The 17805-nt window shown below is 35.5% G+C and overlaps 1 protein-coding gene across 5 annotated transcripts; it reads right to left on the minus strand.

The window, feature by feature from the left end:
- On the minus strand, positions 1-13856 carry LOC111394488. 5 transcript variants are annotated; one of them, XM_023020336.1, is made up of 10 exons: positions 12946-13855; positions 11125-12282; positions 9859-10995; positions 3381-3422; positions 2685-2761; positions 2028-2112; positions 1846-1929; positions 1600-1701; positions 1416-1514; positions 1-785 (listed from the first exon to the last, which is right to left on the minus strand). In XM_023020336.1, exons 1-10 carry the CDS (start codon positions 13690-13692, stop codon positions 675-677), a joined length of 3642 nt encoding a protein of 1213 aa, XP_022876104.1. In that variant the 5' UTR covers positions 13693-13855; the 3' UTR covers positions 1-674. The 5 variants fall into 5 exon arrangements, 3 of the variants coding, with proteins under 3 accessions (XP_022876104.1, XP_022876105.1, XP_022876102.1); XM_023020337.1 differs by having other exon boundaries at positions 2037-2112; positions 11125-12285; XM_023020334.1 differs by having other exon boundaries at positions 11125-12285; positions 12946-13854.
- Positions 13857-17805: the final 3949 nt, after the last annotated feature.

The raw sequence follows: 17805 nt of genomic DNA on the forward strand, positions 1-17805 counted from the left end.
TGGACCATAAAATCTCAAAATATATTACAACTGAACATTTATCTCAAAATATATACAAATGTCAATACAACATATTTACAACCATCCCCCAAACAACCTCTTCAAAACTACAAAATCAGTTTGAAGGCTGAAAATAGATTAAAAGAGGGCCTTCTTCAATCAATAATTTGATCCCTCAGTCATGCAGGGGATGTGAACATACAAATTGTATCAGTATACAACTATGTAACATGTCAATAGTTCTCCAAGTAGCCTAAAGTTTCAGCATATTGATCAGCAGAGTTGCTGAAAATACGAGCCTCTATTTGTACGACTTTCTGATGGCATTCCTTGAGTATTAAGAAGCACTTTCTAAAAGTAGGGACCAGGCCAAAGAAGGAAGAACAATTGTTTCACTTTGGCAACTGAGGTAGCAGCACATAATGTATCGGATTGCAAATCCTGGTATGACGGTTCGATCCTTGGCCTCAAGAATGGTGAGCAGCATCTACAACTCTATGTAAGGGACTCTTTAATATTGTATCTAGAAGAATGGGGGCCTCCAACGTCGACCCAAAGCATCAATACCCCGATTCTGGAAGCTGGCTAACTGGCTATAAGTAATCTACTTATATACACAATCTTTACACGTATAATATACATAATCTTTTTCATGTATAATGTACACAATCTTTTCATGTATAATGTGCTTTCAGCTTTTGCAAAAACTCTAACGTATCTTTATAGGAAGGATCAGCACGGCTCAAAGGCTTGCAAGAATTTACATGGTCTGTTGAATCCAACACCTGTGTCGAGACAACAAATGAATGGATTTACAACATGTTTGCCATATAAGATTGTACGGTATTGGACAAGGTTGAGGAAAAAAAATCTATTCCTCTGTCCCATGCAATACAACCTAGTGCTGCATGTCCTAAAGGCCATGAACATGCACCACAAAAAATAGTTTCTCCGACGGAGATTGAGGTCACTAGTGTCGTTGTAGAATAGTCCTGGTATATCCTTCATGGTCATGACCCAAAATAGTTTAAAGCAAGCTGTTCATACTTTTCATTCTTCTTTTCACAAACATGATATCAATAATCTCCTGCTGGTCAACTACGCCAGAAAAATTCATGCAATCTCTAGTAAAGAATATACCCATGGAAATTGCATTTTCACCAAAACCTGCATGTCCTTAAATACGACTGGGCTCCACAGTTTCCGTATCCCACCCAAAGGGCTCAACCATATAACAAATAGTATATTTTTAAAACCTCGAGAAGTGGTATATCTCATTTACAATAAATTAATAATGCCCAACATCATATGCACTTGACCACAGATTTTTAAGATAGAGACAGAGAGATGTCAAGCACTATATACTGGACTTAGGAGATAATTTTATTTAGAGTATCAAAGTCCAGAAAACTTACAACAAGTTGACCAAATCCAGGATATGCTGACTCCATGGGTACAATCTCCATTCGAAAGGCCCAACCTCCATAGCCTTCCACAATTGGAGTTACCTTGGTCTGTTGAAATGTCAAAGGGAAGTCAAAATCCCAATTTGCACACACTTGGAAGAATTCAACAATTCACATAACATGATTACGCTACCTCACAAAAACTGAGAACCTCAAGCATCTTTTTCTTGTGAAGACGACGGAGTAAATCATTAAGCTCCAGTAACCTAGGCGATCCACTTCTTAGTTCTCCTATCTGGCCATAGCAGAACAAACTGCTATCAGTATGAACTTTATATGCCTTGTAATTGTCAATTGGAAAGCAACAATTCAAGCACAGTTTGGAAGAAGAATGGAAACAATGGAAATAGGATTCAATATATGAATGTCTAACACTTACAGAAGGTGCGGGCCGTAACACAAGACCCATGCGCCAAGGCACGTCCGCAAGTTTGCTGCCAAAATGCGGACAGCTATAGAATACCTGAAAGAAGCAAAGAATTTTTAAAGAAAATATAAGTACAGAACTTATGCCAAGGTTAAACAGGCATATGTGTTTTCATTAGGAAGGATGAAACATACAACTCCTACAGTATTGTTAACAAAGTTACTCTTGTTTTCTGCTTTTGCTTGATACAACATCTGCTTGACAACCAGGCCTCCCATGCTGCAGGATGGACGCCAACTATTATATTAGTTAAATCTTAATTCATTTAGACTGCAAATGCTTATAAGATAGCCAACAAATAGATATACCATGAAAAAGGGGAAAAAATTTCATGTGATCAGTGGAGATCTTTTTGTTATTTTGGTGGTCATACATCATGATATGTCATGTTACTGTCCAATCAACTTATTTTCATCCGAGATCTGTGATTGGAACATATTGATGTTTTGAAAAGATTAAAACTCACGGGTTTAGCATTTTGTGAAGCATGCTTTAGTGCAAACAAGCTTGTAAGATATATACAATGTCAAAGTACAAATCAAGTTCTATTCCCATGCAAAATGCAGAATTCTTTTTTTCTATCTGTAACAGCTTAATCCCATACTAACTTTTCTACATGAGACTTTACAGTCATTATTTCATTCAGCCCTACATAAATCAGCTGCCTCTGTAAAGTTAGGTAACAAATATTAAGCATCAGCCCCATGTTTTGCAATTAATTGATTCTCCAATGTGCATTGCAGTGAAATTCAAGAAAACGAGCATAGCCAAGAGTTAGCATGTTGTCTTGCCTATGTGTTACAAAGATGACAGGCCGATCACCAATGCCTGCAGCAACAAGTTTCTCTAACAGCATGGAGCTTACTTCCTGCAAAATTTATATTGAAGTGGAAAAATAATGTATCTACAAAAACCATATAGCATCAAGTAAAATGCGCCAAACAGAAGCACTTCAAAACATCAAGTGGTTCAACAAAATGCATTGTTCAAAATAAAAGGGGAAAGAAACAAGAAAAGTAAAGAGTAACAATGAGGTCCTATACATACTTCTTCTAAAATGTTCCAAAACAACTATAATCTACAGTGCTGCCTCAGTTAACGATCTAAAAACTTATTAATAGAAAATAATTATGGAACACTACTGGATAATTGGAAAATCAATCAACTAGCTTAGAACATCTCAAGTATAGTGGTGCACTCTGCAAATAATGGTCTTTGTAAGGAAAATGGAAATATATTCAATATAAAAGTAGTCAAGAGTTTAAAACATACATATCTTGACATGATAACAAAACTCTGTAGATACAAAGACCAAGCTAACAGTGAGTCCACTCTACACTACTCGAGGGTCTATCTGAGGATAAGGTCATCAAAATTCGTATATAATAAGGGCAAAATGTATTCTGGTGTTAAGCACACAAAAATCATGAGTTTTAACTCCCGAAGGAACATCTAACATGTATTAGTGAGTTAAAAGATTTACAAACCTGTAGAGGAAGACTTGCGCCGGACCACTGAGTAAGATTTGTCTGTATTGAGCAGTAGATCAGAAATGACAATATGAGAAAAGGTAAAAAAAAAAAATCCACTGAAGACCTCTTAATTCATACACCAGTAATTAGAATTTTATCTGGTTTCATTTTGAAATAGAAGCAGATCATTTCAAACTTCAAATTATTAGATAATGGGATGTGAAGTGTTCTGCAATGTCATAGAATAGAAAAGACCAAACCATGCTTGTAACACCCCGAAAATTCGTTATAGTCGTTAATATTAGAAATTAGGACCTTATAGTGAGGAGTTGAATATCTAAGGACAAAATTGTTTGGTTTATATAATTTAGGGATCTATACATAACTTAAGTAGTTTAGGTAATTACCAAAATTATAGGTATGAATATATGTTAATTGTGCAAGAGTATAGTATGAATCATCATAAATGTCATAAATATGGAGCCAATAAGGGAAAATTCTATTTTCACATAAGGAAAGATTCCATTCTTCCATCCATGACAATATTTAACTATTTTCACACACACACTTATGGCATTCACCTTTCTCACAAACCAAAAGTCATTTCAGTTGTCCTACACACACAATAATTCATAAGTGGGCTTTTAGTAGTTGAATACTTCACACTCATTTTATCAAATTCCATTCAAGTTACGAGGTAAGTGATGTTGCATGTGTTTTATGTGAACTTGTATTTTGTACTTTAAATTTTGGAATTCATTTTATGGGCCATATATGTTTATGATAAGAGGGCCGAAGTTTAATAGCGCTATGTACAGGAATTACTACCACCTATGTTCGGAGTAGTTCTTATGTCTCCTATATGTATGATATGAAATCCCATTTTCCTTAGTTTAAATGCAAATTACTTGTTCACTGCACAAACTCATTGAGATTTTCTTAAATCTCATCCTTTAAGTTTTTCCCTCCCTTTTAGGTAATTAGAGATTGGGAGTTTGGAACTGGTGGCAGAATCTTTTTATTTTAAAAAGGGGATTTCACATTCTCAAAAGATTTTAAATAATTGGTTATTGTTTGGGAATAAATGTTTTTTTTTTATTTTATTTTGAAAAACATTTTTATTAATAAATAAATGGTTGTTCTATTTCTTTTTGTATTTAAAATGTCTTTCAAGATAAAATAAAATAAAAAGAACATTTATTCCCAAACAGTAACCAATTATTTAAAATTTTTTGAGAATATGAAATCCCCTTTTTAAAATAAAAAGATTTTCAAAATTTTCTTAAAGGAAGATACTACATGTACATCACATTGTACATAAGAGTGTCCATTATGGACACCCGGCGCCTCGGTCCCATGCACGGGTCCACAGGCTTCCTCGGCTAATGCCGAGGTGCCGATGGACACCCTTATGTACAATGTAATGTATAACAAGATTAATCGTTTCTTAAATCTCACTCTTTAAGTTTTTCCATCCCTCTTAGGTAATTAGAGATTGGGAGTTTGGAGAGAAAGTCAAGAAATTAGGTTGTTACAAATGGTACCAGAGTAAGGTTTACGTTCCTGTAGATAAAAAAAAAGAAACAGTAATAAATATTCCCACCATTGTTCATGACATGAAGATGTGAATAGTGACTCAGGTCACTATTCTTTTAAAAAAAAATAAAAATCCATCACGAAATCATTGTTCATGACGTGAACAATGACCGAAGTCATTGTTTCAAAAAAAAAAAATAATAATAATAAATAAATAAATAAATCAGGTTTTAATATGAATGCCACCACACAATGCCACGTTTCAAGCTCCAATGCACTTGAATCAGGTATATATGTGTGTGTGTGTCTATATATATATATATATATATATATATATATATATATATATATATATATATACAAACTTCATATGATGATGATTCTGTTATGATAGGGCTTAACATGGTTTTTTTTTTGTTTTTTGGTTCTATGTTTAAAGTTTGCAATTTTATGAAAGATTATAAGTCAATTAACAATTATGTGGACAAATCTGTATTAAATTACAAGTAAATTGGAACTTGATTTATTTATGAAAAGTGTGCTTATTTACATACGAACTTCTCTTTATATGTGCCTAAATTTTTTAGTGTAGGCGTTAAACTTCAAGATTTCTAATTATTAAGCCAGAAATATTTAAATACTAAAAGAATACAAGCTAGGAACGTACACATATAGAAACTCCTTCAACTAGGAAGTGCCATTATGATTTATGGAATGTGTTTAGTCATGAAACAATGTGCTTAACCATTGGTTTAAACTGAATAAGTGATTATAAATTTATTTCCTTAAATGGTTAATAGACGCACGCAACTGACTAGAGACCAGGCCCGCAGGTGTGAAATGTTCCTGAGATTGCATAGGACATATGTGAGGAATCCGAACCACAACTTGTTGGAGCATTTAGACGCTATAGAACGAATAATCAGAGGGCAGGAAGAAATGGACATGATTTTCATAGAGATGAGATTGTTTATCATCTACACAGAACACTTAGCCCATATTGGAGACAGTTTCTTGAGAGTCTTGAAGAAATGTTTGAGTACCAAGCCTCTTCCGTCGTATTGATTTTATGTTTGAGGGACAGGTGGATAATCAACACTGAGGATACTAGGAGTATCGATAGGCCGTTGGGATACGAGCGAAATCGTCTCCGTCCACGTAGCCCACCTAACATTGGCCACTTTCCAGGTGTACCGACAGTTGACAATAGGGGTAACATTATCGGGGAAGCGGTAAGGGAAGATACCAAAGAAGACTTTCTGTATCACCTTGCATCATATTCCAAGGAGAACTTTGGGCACAACCCTGGGGTGAATTCAGAGGCAGACCGAGATGAAAGCGCTGGGGGAAATTTTTAGATAGGAAATTCTATATGACTGTCATATTTGAAGTAATATTTGCTTGAATAAGTGGATGTATTGTATTGGTACCATGAAATCCATTTGGTTTATGCAAGTTATTGAGATTGAACGACATAAAATTTGCAATAGATATATATTCCCCTTATTTTTCATTCTTAATCTAGTGGTTAAGCAATTCTATGTTTACATTTTATTAAAGCCATGGCAATCCGCTCTAGAAACTCAAACGATAGGAATGGACAACCCCAGGCCGGGGCTACTGAAACGAACAACGACCACAACAACCAAAGCAACCAATTTATACAGTTTTTGCAAGTGATGCGTAACATGACACCACTAGCCACACCACCTGTTGCAACACCACCTGCAGGGAGGAGTGTGGCTGCAATAGTGGAACAATATCGCAAGTTGCAATCCCTAGCTTTGAGGGAGGCACAGATCCATTAGCAGCAGAAGAGTGGACTGCAAGCAGGAATGGATTTTAGAACTTGTTAAGTGCCCCGAAAATCGGAAGGTAATTTGTGCAACCTTTATGCTAGATAAACAAGCAAGACATTAGTGGGAAATGACCTACAGGTCCACAGCAACTGGACAAGGCTTCACGTGGAATGAATTTAAAGAATTATTCTTGCAGAAATACTTCCCCACCAATATTTGAAACCAGGCCTCTGTTTGATCCTCATTAAATTAAATTACATTACATTCCATTTTTCTCTCTACTATTTTCAACCACACAATCTTTCATAAAATAATATTACATGTAAATCGAAACCTTTTCCTTTTTTTTCAACCACTCATTTTTCTAAAAATACTATTCTCCTCATTTTCATTTTCAGGCAATGGGGATCAAACAGGGGCCAGAAGGAAGCTAAATTCCTAATTTTTAGATAGGGAAACTTAACACTAGCAGAATATGAAAGGAAGCTTAAATAATTATCTCCCTATGCTCCACTCTTAGTCAACATGGAGGAAAAGAAAGCTAGATGCTTCGAACAAAGTTTGTGTGATGACCTCCGACAGGCAGTGGTCACCTTTTGAGTTAGGTACATTCCACCAAATGCTAGCAAAGGCACAACTAGTTAATTTCAAAGGAAGCTCCAACAGCACTACAAACAGTAGCAGCCTGCACCCTCAGAGAAGCGTAAATTGCAAGACAACAAGGGCAAAGAAATGCAGAACTTCGTAAAGAGGAGCAAATGAGGGGGCCAACTTCAAGCAATTATCGAGAGCTCCCATCTGTGGAGAATGTCAGAAACACCATCCTGGGATATGTCGTACGGGGATTAATACGTGCTACAACTATGGCGAGACACGGGACATAATAAAGTTTTGCCCCAAAAAGCAAAAGCAGCAACAAAAAGCAGGAAACCCACCTAGAGGACAAGCTAGGGTTTTCGCCTTTACTGAACATGAAGAGGATCAAGACCGTAATGTCGGGGCAGGTAACATCCTTATATCCGGCACACCTACTTATATTTTGATAGATTCTGGCTCTAGTCATTCGTTCATATCTCCAAAATTTATTTGTACATTAAATGTTATTGGAGAACTTACACATACACCTTTAGAGGTTGCCATCCCCTCAGGAGATGTACTTAGCACAAATCGCATTGTAAGGACAGCTCAGGTAGAAATTAATGATAGGACTTTGGAAACAAGCTTATATGTTTTGGATATACATGAATCCGACGTAATCCTAAGGATGGATTGGCTTTCTAAAAATTATGCAACAATTTTATGCTTTGAGAGGGAAGTGGTCTTTAAATGGCCTAGAGAAATAGAACTTGGACTTTCAATGACCAAGACAAAGCCCATACCATGAGTTATTTCTGCATTGAAAGCCCAAAGATTCTTAAGGTCAAAGGGGTGTATAGGGTTCTTAATGTTAGTATTGGCGAAGAGAGATAAAGCATTGACAGTAGGAGATGTCAAGATAGTAAAGGAATTCCCAAAAGTTTTTCCAAAGGATTTACCTAGGATGCCTCCTGAACGGGAAGTGGAGTTCACTATTGATTTAACTCCAGGCTCTGCACCTATTTCCGAAGCTCCTTACAAGATGGCACCAAAGAAGTTAGTGGAGTTGAAATCACAAATAGAAGAATTGTTGGAAAAGGGATTCATCCAACCCAGTGTATCTCCATGAGGGGCACCAGTGTTATTTGTCAAGAAGAAAGACAGGTCAATGCGAATTTGCATTAACTACAGAGAGTCAAATAGAATTACTATTAAGAATAAGTATCCACTTCCCAAGATTGAGGACTTGTTCGCCAATTACGTGGTGCAAGGGTATTTTCAAAAGTCGACTTGAGGTCAAGATACCACTAGTTGATGCTTAAATCTACTGATATCCCAAAGACAGCCTTTAGAATTCGGTATGGTCACTCCGAGTTCTTAGTCATGCCATTTGGCCTAACTAATGCTCCTAGAGTGTTCATAGACTTAATAAATCGCGTCTTCCATGAATACCTAGATCAGTTTGTCATTGTAATCATTGATGATATTTTGATCTATTCAAAGACTGAAGAAGAGCATGAGGAACATTTGAAGGTTGTATTGGAAACTTTAAAAAGGGAGAAACTTTATGCCAAATTTAAGAAGTGCGAATTTTGACTAGAACGAGTTGTATTCCTTGGACATGTAGTTACAGCCCAAGGAATAGAGGTAAATCCGAGCAAAGTAGAAATAATTCCATCCATGACAATATTTAACTATTTTCACAGATACACTCACAGCATTCATCTTTCTCACATACCAAAAGTCATTTCAATTGTCCTACACACACAAGAATTCATTAGTGGGCTCTTAATAGTTGAATACTTCGCTCATTTATCAAATTCCATTCAAGTTACGAAGTAAGTGATATTGCATGTGCTTTATGTGAACTTGTATTTTGTACTTCAAATTTTGGAATTCGTTTTATAGGCCATATATGTTTATGATAAGAGTGCAAGAGATTAGTAGCATTACGCACAGGAATTACTACCACCTACGCTCGGAGTAGTTCACATGTCTCCTATATGCATGATATGAAATACCCTTTTTCTTAGTTTAAATGCAAATTACTTATTCACTGCACACACTTATTGAGATTTTTTTAAATCTCACCCTTTAAGTTTTTCCCTCCGTTTCAGGTAATTAGAGATCGAGAGTTCGGAATTGAAAATCGGTCGGTGATAGCAAAATCTTTTTATTTTAAAAAGGGGGATTTATATTCTCAGAAGATTGTAAATAATTGGTTACTGTTAGGGAATAAATGTTCTTTTTATTTTATTTTATCTTGAAAGACATTTTTATTGATAAATACATGGTTGTTATATTTTTTTTGTATTTAAAATGTTATTTTCTGATTAAGCCCCTGTTTGATTCCCATTCTTTGAAAAAATACATTCTTAAACAATATTTTGACATCATTTCAACCACACATTCTTCAATAAGATAATATTACATGCAAATTCAAAAACTTTTCCTTATTTTTAATCACATATTTTCCGTCAATACACTATTCAAAAATTCATTCTCATCAAAAGAATGGGGCTCAAACAAGGGCTGGTAACACTTGAGTCCTTTTCAAGAAATTGGGTTGTTACAATGCTAACCTTGTATTTGAGACTAAACAGGCGAGCATGAGGAAAGTCAACTGAAAGCCATTCCCCGGGCCAAAATGTTCCTTGTTTCCCGGCCTCTTGATCAATCTTCTCTACAAGGCCAGACTTTGTTGATGACTTGTCCTCAGATAACCGCCAAGATTTGAAGGGACCCCCACGCAGACCATGGACAAAGACAATGTCCAGTGGAGGAAACACCGTATCTGAGTTGCTTTTAAATCCAGATGTTGAAGCAGGAGAGCTATCATCAACTGAAGATTCATTCTTCCTCTCAGCAAAATCATCATCACCTCGAGATGATTTATCAGTAGAGTTTGGCATTCTTTTTTCCATACACTTCCAATGTGGCAATTCAGGATTAATTAAAAATATCATGTCAGCATATTTATTGCAAGTATTCTTCTTGATCAAAGAACTCCCATCAGGAACATCCTCATTTTCAGGATTTCCACCAGCTCCATCACAACAAAATGCATTTAATAATGTTGCCCTAGCATAACTCTGAATTTTAGGGTCAGCACAACCTGGAATCTGTCCTTTAGCACATTCCTCAAGCCACTTGCACATATATTCATCTGCTACAATTTCTTTCTGGACCTTCGGAAGAACTGAAAGAACAGTAAGCAGCCGAGCTACATGTCTACGAATGTGAGCAGTAGCAGGAACACGTAAATTGGATGGACTACGAGTGTCAACCCCAGATGACTCACCAGGGCCAGATGGCACTGGATCCTGTGCTTCCTGGGCTCTTGATGCATCATATGTTTCAATTGCAGCTAGTTGCTCATAATCATCTTCCAACAAAAGGCGTTTAAGTAAACACAGGACTCCAAAATCAGCAATTTTTTCTTGACAGAGAAAATCTTCAGCACATATTTCCGTTAGTGCTTTAATCCCTTTTAAAGTGGCCAATGCAGAATCTGCAGCACTAATCTTTGGCGCTTTGTCTTTTCTAAGATACTTAAATGGTCCTGCAAAAGGTTCACGTGAGAGAAGATCAGCTAATGGAAATGTATCATCAGTGTCAGTAGTAGTCCCCAATTGTGTTCCTGCTAAATCGACAACAGCACTTGCCAACTGATTTGTAGTCTGGGTGGCAGAAACAACATTTGACTGATCAATTTGTGTCTGCAAAGATTAAGACGCTTTCATGAAATCAAGTAAAAAGACAAGATTACTAGTGTAAAACTTGTAATCACAACTGAATTATGTAGAGTTATGTAATTGTTGGGCTCAATCTAGAATGCACCTACGGACCTTCACTTTATCAGTTGTAAGCTGAGCATTTCCTTTCGTTAAGGATATCTTCCTGCAGCTTAGAGCATCTGTTAACAACATAGTTAGCCATGCTTGAGATATCAGCACAGAGGATGGCCCATAATCTTCAAGAATATGTGAAAGGATATTTATTGCAGAAGAACGGATTGTGTCAGAGCTGAACTTTTCAAATACCCAAGGAAGCAGAATGGCTGACCATTTTTGACTCTCTTCAAGAGACATAACCAGTTCCCCGGAACAAATTAATTCCATAGCTTTTGCCAGCAATTCTTGGACAGGTTTATGCTTCAATGTTTGTTTAGCACTTTCTCTCATCAAATGAAGACCCTTGTTCATTAAGACTTCACGTGATTTGGGGCATCTCTCAATAGAAACCAGTAACGCGGACAAAGCTACTTGAGCCAAAGGTATGTCCTGGGTTTTGCTCGCATGAGAAATAGTGCTAAGAAGACTGGAACTCCAATCAGAAACAGAATCATTTAATGGCAGATTGCGGTCCTCTAACAGCAATCTAGCTACCAAACTCCCATGCCATTTTACTGATCTCTCAGGTGCCATCAAAGCACTCATGACTGCATGTCCATCCCGATCCAGTTCTTGAATATGAGAACGATTAAGTTCAGATGCCATTGCCCAGTTTGCTAGGGCCCATACAGCGAATGGAACAGCCACATGGTCAGAATGCAAATCATCCCAAAGGCCAGGAACAACTGCAGAAGATAGATTTGTTTGAGCTGGAAAATTTTCTTTTATTTTGTTAAACAAGAGATTCTTTGGCACACTTTTCACGGTTCTTGAGTGATGAGCATCAGAATGCTCCATCTCTACAAACCCACTAGTTCGTGAAAGCCCTAAAACTGTGGTACCTCCAAGTACCTTGATTCCAATACCCTTCATTCCTTGATCACCATTATCATCATCTTCATCCCCATGTTGCTCATCCCAATGCATTCCACCATCCTCAATTACTTCAATCGCTGCTGCAATGTCTCTCATTTTAGCATTTTTGGGTAGCAAGGGCTTAACAGATAACTTTTCCACGCTGTCACAGTTGGAGGTGACAACATCCATAATAGCTGCCACAAGCATGCTCCTGCCTTTCAATGAATCAGAAACATCGAATGAACTGCGTCTGGACTGCTGCTCGAACAGAAATGCAGTATATCAATGTTAAAGAAAATTGAAAATCATTGCTAAAAATTCAAGTAATCCCCCCCACAACTTGCAAGGCTAGATATCCACAAATGAGCTGTATAAAAAAACTGGTATAAAAATTGTTGCTAAACACAAACTGTGATCCAACTAACGGTATTACATTTCTGAAACTTTCTTGTAGAATATTTACTAGACCCTATAGCTATATAAATTAACAACCAAACTAACCCAAAAAGACAATCATCATCGAGGATAATTTCTCAGTTTCACGTAATGCTGTCCAAACAAAACAAACATTAATAAAACATCACTCTTCTTCTCCCATCCAATTTCTCAAAACCGCAATAAAAGCCAAAAACACGTTGATCAACAACATCCAAAATCCTCATCAACATTGCCTAGAATAGTTCATGCTGCAATAACCAATCGCTTAAAAATCTAGTACTAGCCTACTGCCCTCATCACCAATGCAAATGCTCAATCAGTGACAAAAAATGAGCTAAACGAGAATTTGACAATTCACTTACTCATTCACGATGGTGCAAATGACCAATCATTGATAAAAGATTATCTAAAACAGAATTCGATCAATGCTACACATTCACAATAGGCAAAATACCTAAGAGATAATTTCAAAGCACTCACGTTCTTTATTCGTCCGGGCTGAGCAGAGAAAATAAACCTCAACAAATTCGGAACAGCATCAGGCCGTGCAAAGACGGCCTCGTTCACATTGGCATCCGCAATTAAGTACGCCAATGCCCTCGCAGACTCAGACTGCGCCCCATTTCCCTCTTTGGGCATGGCAACTGTCTCCAACAACCAATCTACCACCTTACCCCCACCTGCCTCAACAATGGCCGCCCTCCTGTTCTCGCTAGCAGCCACAATGTCGGCCAACAATGCAGCCACCCGAAGCTCGAACCCTGCCCGAACCTCATGGTTGGCAGACGACATAACCGACCTTAAAGACCGCCAGAGCACCGACGCCGCTGTTCCCGTCTGCTTCATTCTATTCAAAATCTTATTAAACGATTCATTTGACTTTTCAATAGCATTTTCAATTTCCTTGTACAATAAATAAGACTTCCTGTTACTGGATCCCGAAACGGTGTCATCTTGGGTGGGAATAAGCGTGTAGGAAACAACCAGCAGGGTGGCAGAGAGGGCCGCGAGTATGGAAGTTTTGGACAGCAAAGCGGAGGAGGAGGATAGAGGGGAAGGATGATGATTCTGGTGGTGCACGGCTGGAGGAAGAGGGACATTTTGTGAATTCTTCAGATTCTTCAGGGAATCGGTGGAATTTTCTAAATTTCGTCCGGAGGAAGATAAGGCGCGGCGGAGGTTGGGTAGGCGGATATTACGGCGAGATATTATGTACATACGAAGCATAATTTTTATCTACGTGGGGTTGCTCCGGCGCCGGAAATTTGAGGGTCTTTCGGGATTGAAAGACGGTAGGAGAACCTTTTTTTCCCCTTATACTTGTTGGGTTGGAGGGAATTTTTTTTCAGAAGATGCGAATAGGCGGCTTGGCTCCATCACCATCTGACCACTCATATCATGTTGGAAAGGGAAACGATATTTTAAATCTATTGTAAATACAGTCATGCTTGTAGTACATTGTAGTATCCAACATGGTGTTCAAAATGGACAATCGACATCTCGACATTGGCCGAGGTGCTTATCACGTCGGGACCCACCGGCACCTCGACCAATACTGAGGTGCCGGGTGTCCATTTTGAACACCACAATGTACCAAAAACATTATCCTTGTAAATAATAAGCTTATGGGCGAATGACCATATTCTGTAAGGATTTTGCCAATTGACAGGTAGAGGTGTTGATTGTGTATGTGCGGGCTCCATGTGTTGTAAGATCGAGGTTGAGGTCATGTCACCTCAGCCTGTATTTAATCCCGAATTGTGTAGCATAACTGATCTCTGTAATCATAGTTTTTGTTACTATTACATTCTCTATTTTTCTTATTATTCTCTATAAATATGGTACTTTAGATCTCAATGAAATAAATATAAGTCTATTGACTTTTCTATTTTCTTTGACTTGTTTCTTTATTTTATAACCTGTTACTAGCATGAAGTTCTTGCTAACTCAATTAGGAAAATTATTTCTTTTTGCTTACAAATTTCTATCTAACTGAGGGTAAACAAAATAAATTTTTTTCAATAAAAAGAAAAAGACAAAAATGTCTAGCCAATTGAGTTTACAAAGGAACTTTTCTTTTCTGCTCAAAGAAAATGTTAGTATTCTTGTAACTTTTAATTGCATAACAAAGTGGTATATTTATTCGATCGAATTTATATCGATTTGATTATACCAATTTATGAGAGATTAATATTTACTTGAATGGAATATTTTCGTTCAATATTCAAGTACAATATTGTACTATTATTCTTGAAAAGGATCTAAATCAATATTCCAAAAGAATATTGTAGTATTCATTGACAATAAAAATATATATTATTTTGTTGCTTTTCAAAATGTAAAATTCATACATACAATATTTACAATAATATTGTATTACTATTCTTTAAAAAATATAACGTTTTTCATATCATATTTTTGAGTAGAACTTATTTCTAGTTCTGCTTTCCTGAAGAAATACAATTTATAATTCTATTAATATTTGTGAAGAATATTATGTAGATTTTGAAAGAAAAAAATTATATTATACTAATATTCTAGCAAAATATTACTTGTTTCAAAATAATATGATATTACAATTTCTATAGTTTGGAAAAATATTGATTTTATTACTCTTCAAAAAGTATAAAATAATATATATTTGTATTCTTGAAAAATATGGTATTGTGTTCCCGAGGAAGCATAAATTTATATATACTAATATTTTTTAAAAATATTATGATTAATTTAAATATTTCAATATTCCAAAAGAATATTATTTTATTGCTCGTGACAAATCATTACCAGATATATATCAATATTCTAAAGAATATTATGTCGTTGATTTTGAAGAAGCTTGACTCAATATTAAAAGTAATACATATTAACACTCTTAAAGGATACAATATTGTGTTCCAGAAAAAGTACAAACTTATATATATTAATATTATAGAATAATATTATGGTTAGTTTAAATGTATCGAAATTCTTAAAAAAATATTGTTCCGTTACTTGTGAGTAATCAAAACTAAGTATATATCAATATTCCAAAAGAATATTGTTTACATACTTTAGAAGAGTCAATACTACATTCTGTGGTAGAATAAAATTTTACTAGTGATAATAGTTAATTCTCTATTTAGTTAAAGAGAAACATACTAGATTTCTAAATATGTGGTATAATTGAAACAAACAATATATTGAACTAGAAGTTTAATTATTCAATATATTATTGTTTGGCATGATTAATTGTCCCTCATCAAATCAATAATGATACGGAATTGAGAATTGAATGGACATTCGATGAAGAACTAAAAACATTTTCAATTCAATGAATTCATGTATAATGTTTGTTTTCTTTATTGAAATTTAGTCGTTAAACATCACTGACTAAAATAGGGACTTCATTTTCTATATTTTTGAAAATTAATTAAGGTAATACATGGAGCACTGTCGCCCTCTATGTTGACATCTAGATATTATTTGTATCTAATAAATATAGTACATTTATTAGATGATTGCATGTGGTTCGCAAGTTGAATTTTGTGAAATTACTGTTCAAATTTTAAATTATGAGTATAATTTTCAGATTTTACAATTAAGACTATGTGTCTTGTTAATGTTAATGAAATTAAATCTCAACATTTTAATAAGTATTAATTGAGATGACAATAAATGTTTAACAATATTGTTTGTTAAATGCTTTAAATTAATTTCTAAACTATTATTATTGAGAACAAAGTGTTTTCTAGTTCTGTCTAAGTAATGTTATTAGCACCATGCCAAAATCAAAGTTTTTCTTCCTATATTTGGCCTCTGATTAGAGCTAAATTTTAATCTAATTAATTTGATAGTACAATACCTATACAATTGATTCACCATAAAACACTGAGATGAACACTAAAGAATGTTGACAATATATCTCTATTTTGAACCCTAAGGAAATTTCTTAAGACTTAACGGGAGGTATTTTATAACGTGATTTGTTTATTGTTAATTTAATTGGGCAATCCTCTTAACATTAATGGGGGGAATGAGGAAGCTAAAAAATTATGTACATAATGCATCATTATATTTTCAAGATCCTCGCAAACAACAATTTGAACTGGAAGTTCAAACGATGATTTCACTTAGATGTATTTATTGTTCAAAGAGATAAAAAAAAATATCTACACATTAGTTTTAAATACTCCAACTCAAATTGATAGAGTAATTGATTAATATTATATTTGATAAATTTACGGCACTCCTGAAGCGTGATTACATTCGATTCTAAGACAAAAATATCCAAAAGAAAATGGGGCATATGAAAAAGATGGTCCTATCAGAAGCTGTGTATTTTTGGAAAAGTGTATAGACATGAAAAATTGTAAAATCTTAGAAGAGGTTCAGGCACCTAAAATGTTAAAAATTGAGCTATATTAATAAGTTATGTTGTTGATATGATCCGAGATAGGTCATGAGCCAAAAAGGTTTCTATGCAAGTTGACAAAAGGCCAAGACCAAGATTCGTGCTTAATTTGAGCCAACAAGACCACGCAAACATTTATTCGAGCTATGGAGTTCAAAATGTGGAAGTTAACATGCCAAAGTCTAAGTTTGATGTTGGGGATGAAGGCCAAAACGAATTAGGAGCAAGTTAGTTCAAGCGACGGAATTTGGGGCCGACAAAGGCATTATGCGACCTGCGTAGTGTCCCAAACATGCGACCGCATGGTGGTATGCATGAAAAAATTGGTGGCTGCTAGGATGATCCATGCGACTGCATGGAATTATACCATGCTGCCACATGGTATAATTTCGAGGAGAAAGTTTCGTTTTTTCGCAAGAGTCTTATTTTGTCTAGAATTCTTTATTTTGGTACCTTTCTATGTTCTAGGAGTCCTGATTCCATTTTTTCTCTATTGCCTAGGTTTAGTATAAATAGTATCTTTATTTCTTTCTTTGCAACAAGACTTGAATATTGAATTAATTCGAGAGGATAGTTTGCGCCCAAATCTTTTGTTCTTTATTGAACAATCTGAACTTATCAAGAAATCAATTTTCTTGTGGTGTTTAAAAATCCGGGTGATATTCATTGTGTCATCAAGATGTCGATAAACTCTCGTTTGTTGGTTGCTTGGTTCATAGTTTTTGGGTTAAATCCAAAATCTTGAATCTTTGGCATTCTTGGGATTTGATTTCAATCTCATGTGGGTTTCATAGCCGCCATTGCTATTTGGGTTTACATCAATTGGTATCAGAGTCTAGGCTCCAAAATTAAGGTTATATCCTTCCTTTTCATTTTGTTGAGTCATTTGTTCTTGTTTTTCATTGTTCTTCGTGTTCTTCTTATTTTTTGACTATGTTTGAGTCTTTGAT

This window comes from Olea europaea, chromosome 5 (genome assembly GCF_002742605.1).
Source record: "Olea europaea var. sylvestris chromosome 5, O_europaea_v1, whole genome shotgun sequence".
Lineage (NCBI taxonomy): Eukaryota > Viridiplantae > Streptophyta > Magnoliopsida > Lamiales > Oleaceae > Olea > Olea europaea.